Raw genomic sequence first — 24,448 nt, forward strand, 5'->3', positions numbered from 1 at the left:
TGCCACTCACTAGAACGTACACCTCCTGTTGTTCTGCAGTCTCCAGTTTCTGATGCAGGGAGCGCTGGGGGATGCGTTTCAATTGGATTGGAGTTCGCAACTCCTTTACTCATTTCCTCCCATACCCTTGATTCCTCGGGTTCTGAGGAAGATTCGCCAAGACCGGTCCCAAGTCATATTGATCACCCCGGATTGGCCAAGAAGGGTGTGGTGCACAGATCTTCTTCACCTCTCATCGCACCCTCTGCTCAATCTCCCTTTCAGGGCAGACCTTCTCTTGCCTTCGCTGGGACATGTTCTACACCCCCACCTCCAGAGCCTGGACCTTCATGCCTGGAGATTGAACGGGGCAACCTGTGTTCTTTCACTCTCCCACCGGATGTGGTGGATGTTCTTTTATCATCCAGGAGACACTCCACCAAATCTGTGTATTCTTCCAGGTGTTCCAAATTTGTTAAATGGTGTGAAGAGAGGTCCATTGATCCTTTGCAGGCTTGTTTGTCTCATGTGCTAAGTTTTCCTCTTTCCTTAGCCCAGCAGGGTTGTGCTGTGGCTACAGTTAAAGGTTATTTGTCGGCTTTTATTTGTTTGCCGGAGCAGTCGCCTTTATTCAAATCTCCTATAGTTATGACGTTCCTTAAGGGCCTTACAAATAAGTTTCCTCCCCCTCCTTTCATTATGCCTCAGTGGGATTTAAATCTCGTTCTTACTTTTTTAATGGGTTCTCAATTTGAGCCTCTTTATAGTTGTCATTTTAGGCTTCTCTCTTTTAAAACAGTTTTCCTGGTTGCCATTAACTCGGCCAGGAGGGTAAGTGAGCTGCAGGCTCGTAGTTCTAAACCTCCGTTCTTTACCATTAATGCAGATAAGTTGGTTCTTAGGACCAGGGTTGCTTTCTTTTTAAGGTGGTTACTCCTTTCCATTTGGGACAGTCTGTTACCTTACCTACCTTCTATCCAAGGAGGAGGAGAGACTTCATCGTTTGGACCCGCTTTTATTTGGGCAGAACAAAGGATCTGAGACTGGAAAATCAGCTCTTTGTGGGCTACGTTGGGCGAATGAAAGGCAAGGCTGTGCACAAGCAGACTCTCTCCAGGTGGATCATCTTGTGCATCAAGATCTCCTACGCGTTGGCCAAGAAGGACCCGTCTGAAGGTATCCAAGCTCATTTTATCAGAGCTAAGTCATCTTCTTCTGCTTTAGCTAGAGGTGTTCCTGTTATTGATGTTTGTAAAGCAGCAACTTGGGCCTCCCTTCATACTTTTGCGAAGCATTACTGCTTGGACTCGGTATTTAGGAGGGACGGCCATTTTGCAAGTTCTGTTCTGCAGGATTTTTTGGTCTAGTCAGGTGGACACGTTCTAGCTGTAAATTCACATTTTGTATGCTCTTCGTTCCATCAGGTAACATTTTGATGCGGGATTGAGTAAAGAATGTTTAACTGTATGGAATTATTCTAAAAATGTTACCATGGATCTGTAAATGTAAAATATTTAATAATATTCTTTAATCAAATAACAGTTTAAAGAGGGATTGAGTGGAGGATGTTCAATGGCATGTTTTGAATTGTTTGGTTAGCTTGTAGGTTTATATTGATGTATGTAATATCAGTGTCTCTCTGGGTGTAAATGAATAATGTCCTGTTGTATTCCTTTTCCTTTAGCAGCGCAGTGGGGAGTCTGTTAAAGTTCACCAGTTGGACGTTGCTGTTCCTTTGCATCTCAAAAGTCAGCTAAAGAAAGGAACACCACTGGGGAGTGGGGAAGGAGATCCAGAGTCTGCTGACACCATGCCATTTGTGATGCTGACTAGAAGAGGCAACAAGCAACAGGCAAGGGGAATTATGCATGACTGTCATTTGTTAATGTTTTTTAATTCTGACTTGTCTGCTACAATATGGGCAAACATGGGCGCATTCCCAGATCTACAGATTTTAAAACCATTTGCCACAGATGGAGAGAACCCCTTCTCATAGAAACTGATTATTGAATCTAATTGGCAGTGGACCAAATTTGAATGTTTCCTGCATGCTATGCTACAGGATACCTGCACTCCTTCCTTTTTATTCCTGTTGAGTTTGTATTTTGCCTTGAAGCTGTTTCTGCTAAAGTGTAATTTTGTCTGTGAAGTCTCTAACAGGATCCTTTTCCTTCTTACATAACACGTCCTTACTTTTGAATTGTCAAGCCATGAGGCCATTTTTGCCCACCTTCTTTCCGCCTCCGCATCCCTCGAGAGAGGAAGAGAGGCTCCACCCAAAACGTGCGCTCTCATTCTATCTGGATCGCACACGCCAGTTCCAGGTGGATGACCAACTCTTTATCACTGCTTTCCCCTAAGAAGGGGAAAGCGGTGCACAAGCGGACCATCTCGCGGTGGATCATCTTGTGTATCCAGGCGTGTTACTCCTTGGCTAAGAAGGAACCCCCTGGGGGCTGAGGGCTCATTCCACTCGCGCCACAACGACTACAACAGCCTTGGGCCGAGGTGTGCCCTTGCAGGACATTTGCCAGGCGGCTATGTGGGCCTCGTTGCACACGTTTGCAAGACACTATTGCCTGGACAGTCCAGTCCGGAGGGATGGCTTCTTTGGCCGTTCCGTCCTCCAGGACTTTCTGGTGTGATTATTGGTTCGCAGACCCACCACCGGGGTTGGTATTGCTGAGGGTATCTATTTTAAGGTAAGGAATCTATCACTAACGTGTCTCTTTCAGATGCACAAGTTACTACTTGTGTAACAATATATCTGTAAGAGACATTAGTTAGTGATAGATTCCTTACCGACCCACCCATCCTCCCCGTTCTGCGAACCGATATCTAGGGTTAAGGTCATCCCCTTTCAGGGCCCTAGTTTCAAGGCACCAGTGTTGGTTTTTAGCATAGCTCTGCGTTTCTGGCGCGGAAAAGCTGTGTCTAAGAACCAGTAAGGCTTTAAGTATCAATTTATACTGCCCGGCACCTGTTTTGTTTGTTTAATAAGAACTGACGTCAGCACGTGGGGGCGGCGTCTAAGTACTCCGACGACGTCATCACGGCTCCGACGACGGACGCGGAGCCGCAGACGACGCCTACCGACGCACAAGGGTACTGCTACGCAAAAGTTTGTCTTGTGCCACCCCTGGCTGGCCACTCAAATAGACACAACTGGCTGATCCCTCAGCTGGGGCAAGGTTGTGTAATCACCCCTTGCTTAGGTGTAGTATTACTATACCTACTTACATATAGACACATAGTAACCTATAAGTCACTCCTATGGCAGGCCTTAACAATCCTGGAGGCAGCGTGCTTGGTTATGTGTGAGATGGTGCTCTAGCAGGAGCTGAGCCTGTCTGCAGCTGTCGGAACCATGTCCTTATAGCTGTTCTATGATATCGCCATACCATATACTCTTAAGTGCATTATGATCCTCGCGGTTAATGCTAACTTTGGTTTGGCTTTATCAAAACATGTCGTGTAAGCTGTCATACACTTTGGAATACTACCCCCTCGCCAATTCTGGCGATGGGGGTAGCATTCAACCCTTCTAGAGGGAGAAGAAATGTTAGTTCTGACTATCCCGGTTATAGTTAACCAGAGCCCCAGCATCACAAAATGGAGGCTGCTGTCACAGACACAAGTCTGACCTCCTGCTGCTGGGAGTCCTTCCAGTCACGGAGGTTTGGACAATAGGTTTCCTGCTTGGGGAGGTGCGAGCACCACCCCAGACAGGAGGATGTGTATTGGGACAGGGAGGGCTGAATAGAATCAGACACTCCCGGTTGCTGGGGCACTCCAGCTCCAGCTCTGGCGCGAAACTGCACAAAGGAAAGGGGGTGTAACCACCCCCCTTCCTGGTCCCACCCCTAGGAGGGACCTAGTGAGCAAACCAGCCCCCTTTAGTTGTATAAAGGTAGGAGCTGACCCAGGAGACTTTAGATTAATCCTGGAATCGACTGAAGACGAAACTCTGGACCCTTCGACATTCATCCAAGCTGAAGACTGAAGAATCTCCCTTGTGGCCAAGGATTGACCACCCTGGGAAACCAGGCACCATCCAGCAACTCGACGGCTTGCTTTGCCCCCGTTCCTGCCGGAACCCCAGCACAGAGCCTGACAAGACCTCGACTCCCGGATCCCTCTGACCCCACTGCATGACTCCAGCACAGCTGAGCCCCGTGGAAGGCTTCGGGACCCGGGGAAGCAGGTAACTTGGAAAGTCAACAACTTGCTAACAGCGCAGCTCCTGAGGACTCCTCGAGGCTGTGCCCTGGGGACTGAGACACCCCGACACCGAGCTCCACCTGCACCGAAGACCAGCCCTCCACACTCCACGAGATCTGTGTGGGGCCCTTCTCCTTGTGTTCTGCTCGACGCTTTGTCCGGTTGCTGGCCCGTTGGATAGTAGCCCCTGGCGACGATCCTTTTTGAAACTCCATTGCTGGTCTGGTTGCTCCAGACTGGCCCTTGATTCCCTGCAAAGGTGAAGTACCTCAGACCCTCCTGGTCTGCACCAGAAGCTCCTTGTGTATCCTGCGTGGGTTGTCTTTGCTTAGGCTTGTTAGCTCTGATCATGAAGTCGACCCCTCCTTCTGGGAGATCCTTCGTTGGACAGCTCCTCTCCAGCACCTGGTTGTCCTCGACTCCTCCTGGTCCGCGTGGCTGCAACTACAAGCTTCACCCCAGCACCTGATTGCTCCTCGACGACGTCTGGTTCCACCCGGTCACTGGCTTGTGACCTAGACTCTGTCCCCTCTACTTTCAGGTCCTCTTCATCCTCGATCCACCCTTGAATCCACCCGGACATCTTCCTCCTGGTCGCCTGCAGCATCTTTCTTCACAGGCTCCATAGACTTCAACGGCGAAACCTGACACATCTTCACACCTATGCAGCCGCTTCCTGTGGGTGAGGTAACGCGAGTACTTCGGTTCTCTCAAGGGTATTGACTATCCAAGTTTCTAGGTTTTTAGTTGTATCCTTCTAGCTAGACCGGAAGTAAATCTTCATTTACTTACCTTTTACGTTCCTATTGACTTTCTATTGACTCTCGCGTGAGAGTACTGACTCTGCATGCGCCGCCTGTGGGCCTCCTACTCCTAACCTAAGGGTCAGATAGTGTAGCCGCAGCGATTCCCTAAGCCTTCTCCTTTCCCAAGTCGTGGTTCTTATACCACTTGCTTAGTATATGGTTTGACGTGCCCCTAGGGCCTAACTGTAAATTGTGCTATTTCAAGTATTTCTAAGTGTAACTTGTTATGTGGTTATGCCTCTGATCTCATAAAGAGTTCAGAGGAGTGTGTTAGCGAATAAATACATATATATTTTTTTATATATCCTGTGTGGTGGCCCTTCATTTGAAATTCAAGGGGTTACATATGGTAAAACAGCTGCTTAACACGCCCTCAAGAGTCTTTTAGCCTAAGACTGTTCTGTCCACGCTACCTCTAGGATAGCTGGTCTATAAGGTTGACTTTACAACCATCACCATAAGGGTTGTTTGGACTGGTGCAAGGTGTTCACTAGAATAGTGAACATCATATACCAGGCCAACTTCTCACACTCTTTACCAATACAAGATCTCTCAATCACAGGGTAGTTGTCATTCAAAATAACCCGTACTCCTTCCGGAGAACATCGTATCGTAGCCCTGATATAATTAAATATATCAAGACCCACAATATTGTCTGGTGTGTTTGGAGAAAGCAAAACGGACATGGAGCAGTAAACTTATCAACATGAAATGCTAGTGGTTGGGACAGTGGGCTAAGGGAAGGTGTTCCATCGAAACCTATCGATGTAATAGTTAAGCCAGACAGGGGAGCCCTAGGAACCAAGTGTTTAGACAAGGCGCTACGAGTAGCTCCTGTATGAACCAGAAGCTGATCAGTAGAACCCAAAACATGTGCTGTAACATAGGGACACTTCTGATCTACTGGAACTTCAACTGGTTCCTTTCCTCATCCTAGGCAATCCTGTGAATAAGCAGAATCTTGTAAATCAGAAGGCACATAGTCGGACATTTGATATTGGTTCCTTCTATCAAAAGTGTTAAACCCATCCTGCCCACGTGTATTTGCATCAAACCTAGCGCGATCTGTGCTTCCTCTAGGCCCTGAATATCCTGAACGATTTCTCATTTGTCCCCGACCACGTGGACACTGCTGAGCACGCAGTACTGGACAATCAGAAAGCCAATGTCCAAATTTCTGGCAGTACGCACACTGGTCAACAGATACATTTGAACGAGTATAAGAAGGAAAAGACTAACCATAAGATCCACGTCCGCCTCTATCATTACCTCTAGAAGGTGGGCCATAAGCTTGAGCTAACATAACCTTTGTTTTCAACTCTTTAGACTTTTTATTCTCATTATTTTTAGCTTCTAATTCTTGTCGCTCATAATACTGAGCCATGGTTAAGAGAGAAACCGGAGAAGAGGTAGTCCATGAACTCTCACTGGCCTTCAGGCGACTACGTATTCCTGGCAAAAGGTTTGCGACATATTTATCGACAAACAGATGTCTACCCGTGTCATCTGTCAATGACTGGCCACTAAAATCGTGAAATGCCTCTTCAAAGCGTGTAAAGAAATCTGAACCGATTAGTCTGCCTTTTGCTTACACAACGCTAATACAGTCCAATCTATCTTTTTAGGGGGAATAATCGTCTTTAACTTAACTAATATAGCTGCCGGAAGATCTAAAATTAACTGACACTGTTTCTGTGCAGGTTCTCAGTCTTCATCTAACTGCTCTAAATCTTTCCACAATGCTTCAAATGTCGCATGATCATCAACTTTATGAACAGTTCTCCACACATCAGGCGGTACTATTAATCCAAAAAAACAAATCAATATCAGGCAAAGTCATAGTACAAGAACTAATGGCACCCTCAACCTCTTCATAGCAGGCTGCTGGATTCTTTCGCGGATAAGGCAATGCATTTTTAAGGGCCATAACATCTGCTCTTTTCCAAGGAGTGTAAACCCAATTATAAATAAAATATCCTTTAGCATCTACAGCATTCTTATCATCATTTGTACCCGTTCCTTTAGGAGGAACATATAAAGGCGCGGCTTCCCGCATGGGTTTCACATTAATTACAACATTCTTATCTGTTTCAGAAGTAGAAGTTCGTGCCATGCTGATTCGAGATGTTTGTGCAGCTGCGTCTGCTGCCTTTTTCTCCTCTCGCAAATGGGCTGCTTCAACGCGCAGTTTAACCAAGCGTCCGATCGTGTAGGCCACCTGGGAGAAGACAAAAAGACCTTCAAGTAGTTTTTTACAATCCGCTGCTACATCATCGGGCTCTATTTCTACCAAATATTTTCTAAACTGTTCGATAACCTCTGCGGCAAATGTTCCGGTAAAATATATTTGCTCCCTTTCCTGCCAATCTTTTATACTATCTCGAAGTTCAGAAGCAGTGGCAGTACTACGAACGGCTTTACGCGCAGCAAATCTAATATGAGACGCACGTTCAGCAGATAACATCGAACGAGTTTCTTCAGCTTTGTCCTGTTCTGTAGGAGAGTCCTCATCTGACTCATAAGGAGCAGAAGGAAGAGTATACAGAGGTGGACAACGATCTAATATGAGAGAATCATCTTGGGGTTTATTAAGAATAGGATAAAGAGGTCTACGAACAGCGTATTGGCCATTTACCTGTAAATGACGCTCCCGATCTTCTCTCTCTTTAATTTCTTCAAATTCCTTATCTTTCATTCACAATGCATTCGCATGAATGCTTCTATGTTGTTCTTTTTCAATCAAGGCTTGCTCACGCTTCATTCGCTCACGCACTTCTTTCTCCCACATTCATACACAGTCAAACATATCTTGCCTAGCCTTTCGCTTAAACATTCGTTGCTCCACATACTGAATTTTTCGCAAATCAAATGACCCATGCATAGGCCAACGCAACTCAGGATCTTTACAAGTGTATTTATTCCATAACGTGCTGTACATTATGGAAGAAATACCATACTTAACATACATGTCCCTATTCGGCGTCCCCTCCGGGGGGTACGGTTGCGCTTCGTCGAGTTTCAAACTGGTACCACTACAAAAGCAACACATCCTACGAAGTGTGCTGGAAACAGGCATGCCAAAAAATAGTGCAGAATATGCAGTATTTATTAATCAAAATAGCACTTAAGGTACTCTTCGTACGTTGTGCGGTTCAAACCGAGTTAGATCGAGAAAAATCTCCTCATTAGCTGCCTATTTGAATTGCAATGCATATATAATTATCAAACCGATTTCAATATTGGTCAATCGTACAAACAAAGCCGCAGTAAGTGTTACTAAACTACCTTACCAATCAAAGGCGTCAAACCAATAGCAAGTGCAGCAGAATGGGTCTTACCAATCAAATGGTGTCCAGGTTCCAACTGCCAAGTTCTCTAATCGACCAAATGGTCACTGCACGGCGAATCAACAGAAGAGATCTCAGTCGAGGACCGGCGCCACCTGGATGGTCCGATCTGAAAGAAAGTAAAAACGCTCTGGGTGCCAAGATTCGGGTCACCTCAGGCAGCGATCGCGTCCAAAGCGAGATTCCAATCCTTCGTTGCGACCAGTCCTTCGGGCATCCGAGTCGCCGATGAGCCCCATGTTGGAAGCGCCAATTTGTGGTGGTGAGCCTCAGCAAGGCCTGCCAGTGCAAGGGATTCACCCTTCTCTGCACAGAGTCCTCAGACCAATAGGAAGAAGTTGACACAGAAACTGGAATAGAAAAGTCAGAGTTTATTAAATCTCATGAGGTGGAACTACATTCACACAGCACCCTTCGGTAATGCATGAAGTAGCACACTGACTGGAAGGAGCTTGCTCCTTTTATACCCACACAGGGGCTCAAATGAAGGTGGTACAAGTACAGAATGCTGGTTTCCAATACATATAAGGTCATACAGAGAGTGTGCTGGGAGGGGCTGACAGTTAGCTAATTCTGGTGGACACATCCTGACAGTTACAAGTTTGGGACAGCTGTAAGCTCAACTGAGCCTGTGCGAAACAGGAGAGGCTAAATATATCTCGTCTCTAGATAGATTTCAAGAGCAGTTGACAGGAAGGTAGGACAGAGCACATGGCAAGCACATGGCAAACAAAATGGCGGCCAGAAATACAAAATGGATTCTACACAACGGACAAGATCATCTCTAAATACAAGATGTATTCTGCTAATGCTTAACCTAATCGCTACTAAATTACAACAAGTAGTGCTATCAAAGAATTAAATAAAAAATATAGGAAGTGTTACTTAGATTGTGTGAATACTCATTCAGACGGGTCCGTCTGACATTCTTACAGGGCAAACTTATCTGCTCTTATTATATACAAAGGTTAAGCAAGGTCAGAAACCAGCCTCAATATCATAGTTACTCTTAAGTACTTGTAAAGTGATAATATGATATGTGCCATTGCTTCCCTCCATTACAGTGTCAGATAGATTTTAGGCTCCAGATAGCTCATAGCCAGCGTGATACTGAAACAAAAGGAGGGCTGATTCCATGAAATCAGGCCTTTATTTTAGGCGCAGCTGAAAGTAAAACTAAGACACTCCCCACTCACCAGTGGCATAACACAAAATAAAGCTCCAACCTCCCCCAACCCCCCCCCCCCCCCCCAATAGAATTTGATCGGGAGGGGGCCAAAGTCTCCCATATCTCAGATATTTCTTGGCCTAATAGGGGACCCCCCTTTTTTCAGCATTTTTTTTTTTATTGCCATTTTGCTGTTGTCCATATACAGTACAGCATTGCGACATGAGTAAACCAGTTTAAAGTGTAGTCCAAGATGGTGGACGTGTAGGACGTGTTTTGCGGTCTCTCCAGCCTTGCTGCGACAATTGTGTTGTTATCGCACATAATACAGCAACATCCTAGGCTCTGGGTATGAGGCGTAGATTCCGGCACACGATTGATTCCATTTCAGAGGTATTTGGACCGCAGATCCATAAGCAGACGCTGTATTTCCCCTGCGGGGACTGAAGCGCTGCGGCCTATTGCCACAAGCGGCGGCCTACCGATGGGAAAGGCGCGACCCTCGCTGGGTCATCGGGACACTGGGTGACGACGATGTGGTGATTTGACACCTCTCCCAAGCAGCTAGGGGCCCGCTCTGCACCCCGAGGTGAAAAGAGGTGACTGCACCGGGGAATGCCGGTAAGAAACACATGGCGTGCAGACGAGGCCTGGAATTCAACGCAGGCCTGCTGAGAGCAGCGTATGGCCGTAGAGTGCGGATCTGAGCGGGGAATGGGGGTCCCAGCCAACTGCAATAATACGCCCAGCCTCTGCCTGTAAGCAAGGCTCTAAGCATCCGGACATCTGCGGGGAGGCCTGGAGGCTGACTACGCGAAGGCGGAGACTGGGAGTATTGTGTTTTATCTAGGAACCTGAATCAATATTGCTATTTTATGCCCTTGTATGGCTATAATCAATAATATCCCTATAATGGCATAAGAATCAGATCCATATTTAAGTAAATAGCCCTCCAAAGCACGGCAGAAGCTACTTCCTTGGATTCCTAGAAAGCACAACGAGTTCTTTCGACACACCAAACCTCCAGCAACCTGGGAAAACCCCATTTGCTTTTGTTTTGATTTGTCATTAAACTCCTGCGAACACTAAAGGAACAGTCAGTTCTTAGTGACATCTTTATTGACGGCTTATGTCCAAACCTTACGTGAAACTCGGCACCTTTCAGGTATAAATATACCAACGTTGCCTTAAGCAATCACACGGTGGTGGTTTTGGAGCCGAGCAGCTATCTACTTGCCCGAGAGCCCAGCTGATGCGAGAGCCCACGGACGCTGCCCCTCCTCTTTGACGCACTGAGGGAGACGCTGTCTTTTCTCCTGCCGAGAAATCCAGCTCCGGTGTTCTCAGCCGCCTTCGCGTGCTGCTGGTATATCGAGTCCTGAAGGAGAGATACCAGACCTCCTGCATTCTATTACCCAGGTACGGAGCTGACTAAATCCTTGAAGAGAATTCTTGAGTCAGATTCTTGGCAAAACCAACTTAACTTATACTGCTACTTACTTACTCCTTCCCACGTATTAGGCTTAGGTCAGGTACACCGGGGTAGGCGTATTTAGAAGCACCAGTTGAGTACGTTAGTCAATGTATATATGTATGTATATCTTTTATCCATTTTAAAGTATCTAATGGCTAAGAAACCATATCAATGCTTTTACAGTATTATTTCATAATACTCTTTTTACTGTACGCACTTTACTTTACATTAAGTATTGCAATTATGGCAATTAATTTCTCTTGCATGAGAAAGAAGACTGCTCAATGAATTACACCTTTTATTGAAAACGCCCGTCTCTTGTCTCTGCACTCTGGTGAAACTAAGTACGCACATCTGACTGAGTGAAATAGCTGTTTATTGTTTTCACACAACTCTAGAGAAACACTCTTATTCTGAGGGAGCAAAGTTGTCATGTTATATGGTTGTCAGAAGCTAATCCCTTCTTGTCTATATAGGGAAGTTAAACTCCTCCTCGTTTATTTGAGAAAGTTTCTAGTGACCTCTGAGCTAGCTGGCAAACCTTAATTCTAATATAGTCAGTAGAGACCTAGTCGACCTCAGTCCTACGTCTACACTGCTGAATATATTATTCCAATGCGCAGAGCCTATTGGGAATATAGGAACTACACTACATGGCGCCCATCGTTTGGTAAGGCGATAAAACTAACGCAAGACGTTAAAGTAACTCAGTCGTGCTTTTTCACACAGACCCTTTTTCCCGTAAATACTCCAAAAGACGTCTGGAGTCGGTAAAAGGTTAAAATCCGCCGGAACTTAGTAAGAAGAGATTCCTATGTATAGTTTTTGGTTTAGTCAACGTTGAAGGATACAGTGTTCCAAAATATTGTGCACCTAATCTTTGTTTCCTTGAAACTTGATCTGCAGCAAAAACTTTTTCTGTCAGTAAAATGGGGGAAAGTGAAGACAAGAGGGAGGCAGCTAGAATAGCAGCTCGACTCCTAGAGGAGGACACGAGTCTCCTACAGACTGACCCGAATGCTATACTCATTCCGGTCAACATAAGAAAAACTATAACTCTTAAACTTATAGAAAATGGACTGACACCACGAGGTGGTACAGTCATATTCGTGGTAGAGGCCCATGAATATCGGCAGACAGAGGTATTCTATTCATGGATAAACTTTCCAGCAGCAAACGCTGCAACACACGAATTCCACTATTACAAAATAGAGGAACCTCCTTTCGAGGATGTTGAAATCCCACTAAATTACCAAGAGCACCTGCTCTGGTTTAAAGGTGCCTTAAAACATAAGGATCACATAACTAGGCTCTGTCCACTAGGTAGACCAGGAGCAACGGGCCGGTCCTATGCAATTATGCAACACACCCAGACTATGAAATAATGTCAAGCGAAGAACTCCTAGTTAAACTAAAAGAATTAACAAAGGCATATAGAGAATTAGTTAAAGTGGCAAGGGATGATATAAAGAACCACCAGAAATTGATGGAAACAGATATAGCAGAACAACCATTTGAACTCGCCAGAATCATAGAAAAATCCTATGAAGAGCTAGGAAGAGACAGTTTGGGTGGGAAACGGGTAAAACCCCAACTAACTGAAAATCCTGAAAAGATATTTATTAAAAATAATCTAAACACTCCAAAGAAGAGCTGGGATAGAAATAAACAATCCACTCCCAAAGAAAAAAGATTCCAGTCCAGAGGAAAGTCTCCTCGGCGGAGAGAAAGATCTCCGGACCAAGGACATAAGTCTCCCCAGAGGGAGCCCTCTGAGAAAAGATACAACCTTAGAAATAGGGATAATTTAAAAAAACCTGATAGATATCAAGATATTGATACACGTCCCTCTCGATCTTTTCAGACTTCCTCGCAGAAATCGGAAAGAAGAGGACGGTCAGAAAACAGGGAAGAGCACGTCAAGTCCAAAGACAAGGAACGTGCTCAAAGTAAAAAGTTACAATTTCCAAGAAAGAAGGTAGCCAGTATTAAAATAATAAAACATGCCGAGGATACTGAGGGCACAGCTGAAAAATGGAGAGTGGGCCCAGACAATGCTAGACAGCGCAGCAGAAGTGACAATAGCTCGCAAGATCCTGATGAATCATCTGGAGACAGTGGACACGAATGATTACATTCAGGTGGAAACTGCAGATACCAGAGTTAGCGAACCTCATAAAGTATACGAAATAACATTGCGTATAGAGGGAGATAAGACTAGGAAAGTAAGGGGTCTGTTTTGGGATAACCTTTCAAAAGGCTATGACATCCTATTAGCTGAGAAAGACTGGCCACCAGAGTTTGTCAGGGAGTGCCCTCGTGGCGAAGAAATGATTATGCCTGCCTTCTCAAATCATATTCCAATTCATAGAAAATACACATATGCAAGAAAATGGGCAGTAGCTCAAGCTCCTGCATTATATAAAAATCATGTAGGATGGGATGAGGACTCTCCTCCTCATAAAATCCAGTTAAAATGTCTACCAACTGCACAAAGGCAGTACCCAATTAAGCAAGAAGCTAAAAAACAAGTCAGGGAGATCTTAGATCAACTTGAATACCAATGGGTGATCGAAACATGCACCTCTCAAATGAACAATCCTTTGTTTCCTGTCTCCAAACCAGACGATTCATATCGTTTAGTCTTGGACTATAGACACCTTAACTCATGTTGCAAGACATTTGCTGTACAAAACTCACACAGTGCAGCACTAATGAATAACATCATTCGCAAAAAATACAAAACAACATTAGACATCTCTAATGGATTCTTTTGTCAAAACATTGCACCTGAAAGCAGGTATTTAACCGCTTTCTCAATAATGGGGTCACAGGAAATTTCTGTCGACTCCCACAGGGATTCAAGAATAGCCCAGGATTATTCTCAGCAAGAGTAACAGAGTTACTACAAATATATGATGATGAGGCATTATCTTATGTCGATGACATCTATCTCACAGATGATGACCTGGATACTCACTTGAAAAGAGTGAACACCATAATACTTGGGTTCGCAGCAGAGGGTTACAAATTCAACTTTAAAAAGTCACAAATTGCCCACCTGACTGTCCTGTTTTTAGGATATGAAATATCAAGTGAAGGCAAAAGCCTAGCAGACAACTTCTTAGAGAAGTGCGCTGTACTCCAAGCACCAAAAACGCTGAAGAACTTACAATCAATACTAGGTTTCCTGAATTTCGGAAGAACTTACATTCTAAATTATGCAGAGATGGTTAAACCTCTCTATGAATTAATAAAACCTAATTTTAAACCAATCAATTGGACTCAGAAACACACAGAAATTTTGAGATCATTGCAAACAGACATGTTTGCTAAAACAAAATTACAAACTCGCGACAACACACGCAACCTTGTAATCAGAGTCATCCCAGGAAGATGCAGATTCACGTACCTGACCTCTAATGAGGGAGAAACGGTACCAATAGCTTACAAATCACATTTGTACACAGAAGCTGAAAAAACATTCAGTCTTACAGAAAATATTGTAAATGCGGTTCAAACTATTGTAGCAAAAGAAAGAGCCAAAGCCCAAGGCAAAAGAATAACTGTTTTTACAGCAGAATCAGCCCTTGAGGCGTTATTAAGCCCAGTTAATCTAAAAACAGTGGCATTAGATCCAAAATGGATACAGTGGGAAAATTCTCTTGCTGCAGAAGACGTGAAATACTATTTTTACCCGAACATGAAAAAATTGAAAGATCTAAAATATGAAGAAGAATATCCTCTGCCAATCGAAATTCTGCCTCTCCAACAGTACTCTTGTGTAATCTATATGGACAGATTTGCACAACATGAATGAATGAATGAATGAATGAATACTCATTTATATAGCACGTGGTTACCCGGAGGCATCCCAGCACTGCAGTGGTTCCATTCATCCCCCGAGAGATTTACAGAAATAGGAAGGTTTTTAGCATTTTCCTAAACCTAGGGTGGTTCTCCTCCATCCGAATAGGGTCCGGCAGGTTGTTCCAAAGTTTGGCTGATTGGACAGAAAAACGTCTGCCACCCATGCGGCTTCTCCTTATTCGTGGGACTGCCAGAAAGTTCTTACTACTAGATCTAAGGGTCCTATTTGTTTGGTAAGGGCAAAACAGAGGTTGAGTTAGACCAGGTCCTGTCTTGGTCAAGGCTTTATGGACAATAGTCATAGCCTTAAATTCGACCCTTTGTTGTATTGGCAACCAATGGAGTTGCCGAAGAGCTGGTTTGGCAGAAGTTCTACGAGATATCTTTAAAAGCATCCGGGCTGCACAATTCTGTACCGTCTGTAGAACCCTGAGTGTCCCTAGTGGTGCCCCTAAATATACTGCGTTTGCATAGTCCAGGCGCGTTAGGATCAGGGCCTGGACTAATATCCGCCTTGCTTCGAACTGAAGCAGTCCAATGATTTTTCTAAGAGATCTCATCAGGGCGTAGCAGGTCGTTGCTACCTTCTGAGCTTGCACCAAAAAGTTAAGTGCTGGGTCCAACCAAACCCCTAGACTTTTGATTTTATTTTTGGGGAAGGGGGATGACCCAAGATAGTAGGCCACCATCCGTCCACCGCGGAGGGAGCATCATGATCTCCGTCTTTGTTCCATTAAGTTTCAGGAAAGAAGCATCCATCCACTCACGAACCTTGCTAAGGCAGGAGGAAAGTTTATCATAAGATGACATCTGGCCAGAAAGGGTGATGATAAACTGCGTATCATCAGCATACGTCACTAGTTGCACCCCCCAAGGTAACACCACCCCAGCCAGAGGCCTCATATGAATATTAAATAAGGTCGGGCTGAGGGATGACCCCTGGGGAACGCCACAGTGAAGATGCCAAGGTGGAGAGGAGATGTCATCCTCAAATACTGAGAAAGTCCGCTCGGAGAGGAAGGATTGCAGCCATTTCAGCGCGGTCCCAGTGACACCCACATCACCCATCCTTTGAATCAGAATAGAATGATTAACGGTGTCAAAGGCCGCGCTGAGATCTAATAACAGTATGGCTGCACAGCTGCCTTCAACTACAATCCTTCTTGCTTCCTCAATAACTGCCACCAGGGCCGTTTCAGTGCCTTGTTTGCACCTGAATCCGGTCTGGGTTGGATGCAATAAGTTCTGGGTTTCTAGATGGTTGGAAATCAGGGAGTTGACATATTTTTCAATAAGTTTACTAATTGTGGGCAGCAATGAGATAGGGCGATAGTTAGCCCAATCGTCAGGGTTGAGATTGGGCTTCTTCAATAGCGCCTTTACTCTTGCGTGTTTCCAATGGAGGGGGACTGCCCCAGCTGAGAGCGAAGTATTGATCACCTCCTTAATCACCGGGGCCACAACATCAGAGACCAGATTGAGAATGGTGGGAGGTGCTACATCAGCCAGTGAACCTGATTTAAGGTTACTCAGAAGTGATTGCACCGTAAGGCAGTCAAGAGGGGGAAATGTCTCAAGGAGATTCAGTTCTGAACTAGGGGGCGAGGCTGATATCCACAAGGTATCACGGAAAGTGGAGTAGATGTCTGTAATTTTTTATACAAAAAAATTAGCTAATTCCCTACAGCGTGTATATGCAAGACTGGGATCAACAATTGGAGTAAGTGGGGTGACTAAGGACTTGAATATTTTAAAGATTTACCTGGGGGAGCTGGAGGCAGAGGTAATTTTTTCCTGGTAATAATTGGATTGAGTAGATTTGATCGCTTTTTTATAGTTGCGTAGAGCAGTCCTATAGATATCCTTACAGAGCCTCTCTTTCTGTTTACAGAGTTGTTTAGGGTTCTAAGCTCTGGAGTGTACCAGGCTTTTTTGTTTGCTCCAATACGATGGGAAAGCTCAACCTTAGGTAGAGTCAGGTCCAGTGATTCCTCTAGCGAATGATTATAACAATTGTTTGCGTCTGAGGGGTCATTACTAATTTCAGGTATAGTAGATTGAGTGTCCATTTCTCAGTTATTAATTTAGACCAAGGTCGCCTAGTTTTTTTTACAAAACAAGCCGGGCCTGTCTGTTCCTGGCGAGTAAGGGAAAAAGACAAAAGAGAATGATCAGACCAGGGGATCGAGGTAGAGTTTATAAACTCGAGAGTGCTTAGATTAGTGTAACAGTGATCCAGTGTGTGTCCAGCTTTGTGTGTAGGGCCGTGAATAATTTGTCTAAGTTGGACTGTGTTTAACGCTGTCAACAGGTTCTGACAGATCGAAGTATCTGATTTATCTAGATGGATATTGAAATCTCCCAATACCGTAAAGTTGGGGGTGTACATTACGATGTGGATAATAAATCTTACAATGCAGCGTGCGCGATTGGTAAAAGTCGCTGGCGCTGTGGTAAATTCAGACCAAAAATAACAAAAACTGAATCACTGAGAAACTGTTCGGCTCAGCGAGCTGAAATCAGATCTTTAAAGATGGCGCTTGAAAATGCCGATCGTGAATTCCCGACACTAATAGTGTGCGATTCACATTTTTGCGTCAAATCTTACAATAATGACTTGCAGAACTGGGTTCAAAACGATTACAAAGATGACACAGGTGCCACAATAAAGCATAAGAAGCTTTGGGAACAGGTAGTTGTTTTGCAGAAAGAACTACGAAAGACTCACGTGATACATACACTGAGTCATCAACGTGATGGCGTTCACGTTGCAGGGAATTCATTGGCTAATACAGCCACAGCGGAAGCAACTCAACCGGCTTCCATAGCCACAAAAAAGCGTTCAAAAAAATACATAGACGGGGAAACCATGCTGGCGGTAAAAACGTCTTCAAAAGGCGACTGTGCAGCACTACCTGTGAACTATCCACTCAATTATACATACATAATTGATTCAAACTCCGTTCCTTTTGCTCGAATCCCTGGAGTGGGGGATAGAGTAATTCCAAACACGAACAGGAGAGTCTTATTAATAGCAGACGCACACATGGGTGAAGGTCCGAGGCACAAACAGATCAAGGAATCTCTGAAAGAATTACAATCAGAATACTGGTGGCCGGGGATGAGCCCGCAACATTACAAATATGCAAAGGGCTGTCCAAACTGCAACAGAGATCGCAGTAGTGAACAGACCGGAGTATTGCCATGGCCATTCTTGTAACTTAGCATAAGGCTATCTATAAGTAAAATCCAGCTTCCCATTAATTTCCTTTTTAAGACTAGATTCACTTAAAAATACAGACCCCAGCGCTCGGCTGACGCCAGAACTGTTATAAAAGATTTGTTAGTCTTTATCGGCAAATACGCAATTGGCATGCTATATTCTGACCAGGGTCCTGCTTTTAGCTCTCGAGCTTATAAGGAGGCCATGACCAGCATGGGCATTGCATTGCGGTACTCTTGTCCCTTCCATCCTGAGGGAAATGGGATTGTGGAAAGAAAAAACAGGGGCATAAAGCGATCTAGAACGGCGAGGGTATTAGGTTCGGGTGATGGGTGGGTCCAACATTTAACAAGTGTCCAACGTAGTCTTAACAATCTGCAAAGAAATTCTCTTAAAGGTTTCAGTCCGTACGAACTATTGTTCGGAACTAGAATGCGTATTCAGGACTTAGATAGTCAGACTTCAGTGGTAGAAAGAAAATGCTTTGATATCAAAGATCGTTTGGCTGTTTTACAGGGCTTAAATGAAACAAGAAAAGACCTGAGCAACATAAAGTTAAAACAGCAGCCAACAGCCACTGAAGATAAACCACCTGTCCCAGCAAAGCCTGTCTGGATTCCAAAGATTGGGGATCTGGTCAGAGAGAAGATCGCGGTGAAGAAGGAATTTGGGCCTTCTTACAGAAAAGAAGTACCTGTCTTAACTGTCAGCGGAACAAGATCACTTGTACTACCGCCCCTTGCTGGTAAAAAGGAGAACCGAGTTGTATCCATCAACCTGGTAAAACCACAATCATGTGGCCAATAATAAGTAGTAGGCCCAGTGAACTCCCAAGAAATAGCAGAATACCAACATTTGCTACAATCCAAGAGGTTCAAACTAAGAGACTAATCACATTTGATAAACCTGCAGTGAATAAAAAAGGACTATGCAACAATGCCATGGAACTTGTGCCTCTGGAAACCCAAATTGAAACAGTTCGTCAAGCAACACCTGTCTACAACGATGTAGCCTCAGACTATGCTAATAAAAGAAAAAATGAAAAAGCTAAGGAAAATTCAGAAGCAATTCCAACAATTGACAGAACTGCATCTGGCTACTTCATCAATTTCGATAACTTTTCTGAAGATCCAAGCAAACCTGAAGAAATGCCAGTAACAAAAACTTTCGAAGACAAATTAACTGAACTCTTTCATCAACTCAAAGAAACCTATCTGATTACTCCATGGATTATTTTGAATTTCGGATTGTGTTAGGTGTACTTTTCCTCCTGCTTTGGCTCATCATGGTGCTTTGTTTGGGAAAATTCATTGAGGGAAAATACAGTGCAATGGACACAGCAAGTCAGAACATCACTTGGTCCTTAAGCCACACAAGTCATCTCACATCGAGAAAAGAGAACTATCATCAGTGAATGTCACAGCCATTCCAATACCCGGTGGGGTAGCTTGGGACAAAACAGATTACGAAATCTATGGCCCGGTTGAACTCTTGAAATAGCCACATCAGTTCAAGGTTTCATTAAGTGGCTTTATAAAACCAAGTACATTCTCTGATGATTGGGACTTTAAAAACATAAATAATATGATGTCAGATTTAGTAATGTCAGCAAAATTTACAGAACATGATTACTTACAGGGTTCGTCGAATTATGAACAAATGTACTGTTACAACCACTTTGCACATTACTATTTACATAAATCTGCTCAACCTAGAAATGTTTTTAAATATATTCAATGGTGACATTGTGCAACTCCACCAAAAAGCAGTTCGAAATTTTTTTATGAGAAATTCCCATACATTACATTTGGTTTTGATTTCTGGAAAGACAACATTGAAACGAAAACCATCTGGGGTACAAAAAATTGGCAGGACCAAGGTTTAGAAGCATTATATAGAGCCTGTATGATCCCAGAACAAATAATATTTTTGAATGACACCATTCAACAGACTACTTGTCTTGGCCTAGCCAAGATTAAAGACTTAAACAAAACGTCTATTCCAAAGCCTATACCTGATAGTAATACCACTACAGAAGTGGAGATAGACGTATCCAATATTTTACACCAGATTAGAACCCATACTGATTGGAAAAAGTGGTTGATCTGGCCAACAGACACAAATAACTGTCAAGATAGATTCCTGAACATAAACAGGGGTTCAAAATGACCAGACCAGACCCTAGATACTCCCAGAGACAACATCCAGGGATAGTAACAACATACAGTGTAGGGAAACTATGCCTTGAGTGGCTACAGACATCCACACTGGCTGAAATTAAGCAACACTTGACTTTACTTTAAGACGGTGCTGACTTGCGTGATTTCATAATGGGACCACGCAAACAGCGTCAAAAACGTTTCATAGCGGCCGGTATATACGCTGCGTACAACGAAGATTGGAAAGTAACTCAAATTGAGACAGCAGAACAAATACGAGAAATTGATCGTATTAATTTGGAAAAATCACTTTCTGTTGTGTACAATGGGTTAATGACTCTGTCTTCCAGAATATATTCACTGGACAGTATTGTATCATCTGCTATCGATATAATAGATCAGGACTTACTAATGTTACAACACGGTCAGTCCCAATTACGTTCTATTGTACAGCTCGGCTGGACGTTGCAAAATCTGCGTTCAGGCTACGTGCCATGGCGTTTGATAAACACAACGTCATTGTTTTCGATCTATAACCTTACTGATAAACAAATCAGTTTGGCACAAAAAGGAGCAGTCTATACGATTCTGAGCATTGAAAAACTTGAGAGATTACCATTGACAATGTCAGAAAGACCTGTCATTGAATGGATAATACACGGAATAATTACAATTCCGATAACAACTTTCCAATTTAAATACTGCCAAGAGTATATACCAGCAGACCAGTATGAAAGGTTGGGTAAAGGGTACATTAAGTCATCATGGAAATTGCCTTACACACACACATGTTATAGTGAAAAGAAACAGAACCTATTTCTTAGTGGAAACAATTGTAAACAATCGCTAAGCTGTATACTTCTGTGCCAAGGTATTAATTTGCATGGGGCCTGTGAGGGGACTTCAAATAACCTTTCATGTCACCAGCACGGCACACCTGCAACATAGATAGAGCCATTCTTTAGACTGCTTTCTAACGGGAGCGATATTCTAATAATGGACCACAGCTGTTGTGGCATGGTGCCAGGGAAAGCCTATCTCGTAAGCGTTTGTTCCATGGTCACTTGCTGTACGCAAGTATTGTATCCAAACAGCTCTCCAGATACGGAGGCGACGATTTGGCCTTCTTTGAATATCTCTTCTATACAAATTGATACTTTAAGCAGAATGAAGTCTGTGTTCTTTTACAGACAACCGTGCCTTTAACGTCATCTAAAGAAACATATGATCTTCTAGTTGCAAGGACAACGGCAGAGATACATACCTTTTATCAACAAATTGCCCCATGCATTTCGTAGAAATGCTAAGCCAAATCCTAAATATGTCTGATGCCAGTGGTATCCCACATATATTTAAGACAATTTTTTTCGGTACTGTTAACACCCTTCGAAGCAGGCATTTTTCCCAATTTTGTCCGTTCTGTCTTTGGCGGCCTACCACTACTTTTGGGACTCGTAGCAGGAATTTTATTTTTGACCCTTCTTCTTCGATATGGCAAGCCAAGTCGCAGACAAGACTCCAGCAACGATGGAAGAAACGATCCTAGCTGTACGCTATCGGGACCGCATATCTAAAGTCCTTGGATTAGCCCGGCTAAGAGATCTGAATATGACCTGGTTTCTTTCATTCAGACCTATCTGGCAAAATTGCATCCTACCTGTGCTTCGATGTATGCTATGCGGAGAAGAATGCGTGTTGGACGTCTGTCTTACACTTCCATCAGCTGTACCATTGGATACAGATACTTTGCTAAGTCCTGTAACGGCTCATGCATCGTGTTGTCCCCAGCGGCTACCCATTCTGATGACGGCATTCGTTGAGACTTCACCACTACGATTAGGTGGCAGTGAAGTACGAGATGAGAGCAGCATCACCCATGTACGACCTTCTGTGAGCATTGCTGATCCTGACATCGATGATAGCAATCATTCTCACGACTGCACTGTTGCGGCACTTTCAAACTTGGTCGAACTATCACCTGATGTCGTAGACCAATTTTTTGCGAGTCTTTCTGTGTGAAATGATGTTCTCCCCGGAACAGAAAGAATAACTTTAAGCAACGAGCACACAGCGTTCCCCTGAACTCTGAATTCGGCCTTCTGCTTTGATAAACAAAAGCTACTGAAAACATTTGGAACTATTTTTTCCCCTGAAAGCGAAATTATTTTTTCAAACTTCCAAAATATTTACCTTTTTCTGGCACATGTACTCTGCTTAAAGTAGAACTATTCTTAAAGAACAGAGCTTCTATTTTTAGGAAACTCTAGAGACAATATATTACCTCAGCCTCTAGCACATTTACAGCAACTGTATTTATATGTGATGGAATGGTCTGGACCTTCTTTTCTGTATTAAGAGCCATTTCAAGTGTAAACTTCCCAAATCGTTCTGCTAATATATATAAACATGTTTAACTGAATGATTACACTGCTTGAAAAACGTATAGTACCAATAATCATTTTCGTGTATTTCGCATACACCATTTCGAATGCATAAAATGTATTTTGGGGTGGGTTGGAATACACATGCACCTTTAAATGTTTACTATTGCTTAGTTTTAGTAATGATGGACATTAGATCGTGGAGTTGGTATTGTGTTTTATCTAGGAACCTGAATCAATATTGCTATTTTATGCCCATGTACGGCTATAATCAATAATATCCCTATAATGGCATAAGAATCAGATCCATATTTAAGTAAATAGCCCTTGCAGTCCAAAGCACGGCAGAAGCTACTTCCTTGGATTCCTAGAAAGCACAACGAGTTCTTTCGACACACCAAACCTACAGCAACCTGGGAAATCTCCATTTGCTTTTATTTTGATTTGTCATTAAACTCCTGCGAACACTAAAGGAACAGTCAGTTCTTAGTGACATCCTTATTGACGTCTTATGTCCAAACCTTACGTCAAACTCGGCACCTTTCAGGTATAAATATAACAATGTTGCCTTAAGCAAACACACAGTGGTGGTTTTGGAGCCCCCAGCTGATGCGAGAGCCCACGGACGCTGCCCCTCCTCTTTGACGCACTGAGAGAGACGCTGTCTTTTCTCCTGCCGAGAAATCCAGCTCCGGTGTTCTCAGCCGCCTTCGCGGGCTGCTGGGATATCGAGTCCTGAAGGAGAGATACCAGACCTCCTGCATTCTATTACCCAGGTACGGAGCTGACTAAATCCTTGAAGAGAATTCTTGAGTCAGATTCTTGGCAAAACCAACGTAACTTAAACTGCTACTTACTTACTCCTTCCCACGTATTAGGCTTAGGTCAGGTACACCGGGGTAGGCGTATTTAGAAGCACCAGTTGAGTACTTTAGTCAATGTATATATGTAGGTATATCTTTTATCCATTTTAAAGTATCTTATGGCTAAGAAACCATATCAATGCTTTTACAGTATTATTTCATAATACTCTTTTTCCTGTACGCACTTTACTTTACATTAAGTATTGCAATTATGGCAATTAATTTCTCTTGCATGAGAAAGAAGACTGCTCAATAAATTACACCTTTTACTGAAAACGCCCGTCTCTCTTGTCTCCGCACTCTGGTGAAACTAAGTACGCACATCTGACTGAGTGAAATAGCTGTCTATTGTTTTCACACGACTCTAGAGAAACACTCTTATTCTGAGGGAGCTAAGTTGTCATGTTATATGGTTGTCAGAAGCTAATCCCTTCCTGTCTATATAGGGAAGTTAAACTCCATGTTTATTCGAGAAAGTTTCTAGTGACCTCTGAGCTAGCTGGCAAACCTTAAGTCTAATATAGTCAGTAGAGACCTAGTCGACCTCAGTCCTACGTCTACACTGCTGAATATATTATTCCAATGCGCAGAGCCTATTGGAAATATAGGAACTACACTACAGGAGCTGAGAGAGGAGCCCGGACTGCGGTCTTGGAGGCCTGGTGGTGGACCCCCTCAACGGTTCCGAATGGGCATTACCCCTGTGGGACATGCTCCGTGTGCCCACTTACTAAGAAATGCAGCAGTGTGATACTGGCCGACGGTAAAGTGTTTTTTAAACCATTTTAGCAACTGCAACACCACCAATGTGGTCTATAGATTACTGTGCAGTTGTGGTCTACAATATATCGGTCTTACCTCTAGAAAAATACATACAGGAACACCTGAGTACTATAAAGGCAGCCAAATTAACAACGAAATTGGTACAGCACTGTTCGCTGCAGGAGCATACTTTCA

General features: G+C 43.7%; 1 protein-coding gene across 11 annotated transcripts in view; it reads left to right on the top strand.

Annotated features, from left to right (window-relative positions):
* The window catches only part of UPF2 (UPF2 regulator of nonsense mediated mRNA decay), a 1,606,401-nt gene that overhangs the window by 1,379,783 nt on the left and 202,170 nt on the right, over nucleotides 1–24,448 (top strand). For 7 of the 11 annotated variants that reach the window (XM_086919968.1, XM_086919955.1, XM_086919947.1 and 4 more), the window contains one exon: nucleotides 1,664–1,831. In XM_086919968.1, the coding sequence (XP_086776094.1) occupies nucleotides 1,664–1,831 (168 nt within the window). The remainder of the gene's footprint in view (nucleotides 1–1,663; nucleotides 1,832–24,448) is intronic. The other 4 variants (XM_086919976.1, XM_086919982.1, XM_086919938.1 and 1 more) reach the window with 1 other exon arrangement.

The sequence above is a fragment of the Lissotriton vulgaris genome, chromosome 1_1 (genome assembly GCF_964263255.1).
Source record: "Lissotriton vulgaris chromosome 1_1, aLisVul1.2, whole genome shotgun sequence".
NCBI classification, from domain to species: Eukaryota; Metazoa; Chordata; class Amphibia; order Caudata; family Salamandridae; genus Lissotriton; species Lissotriton vulgaris.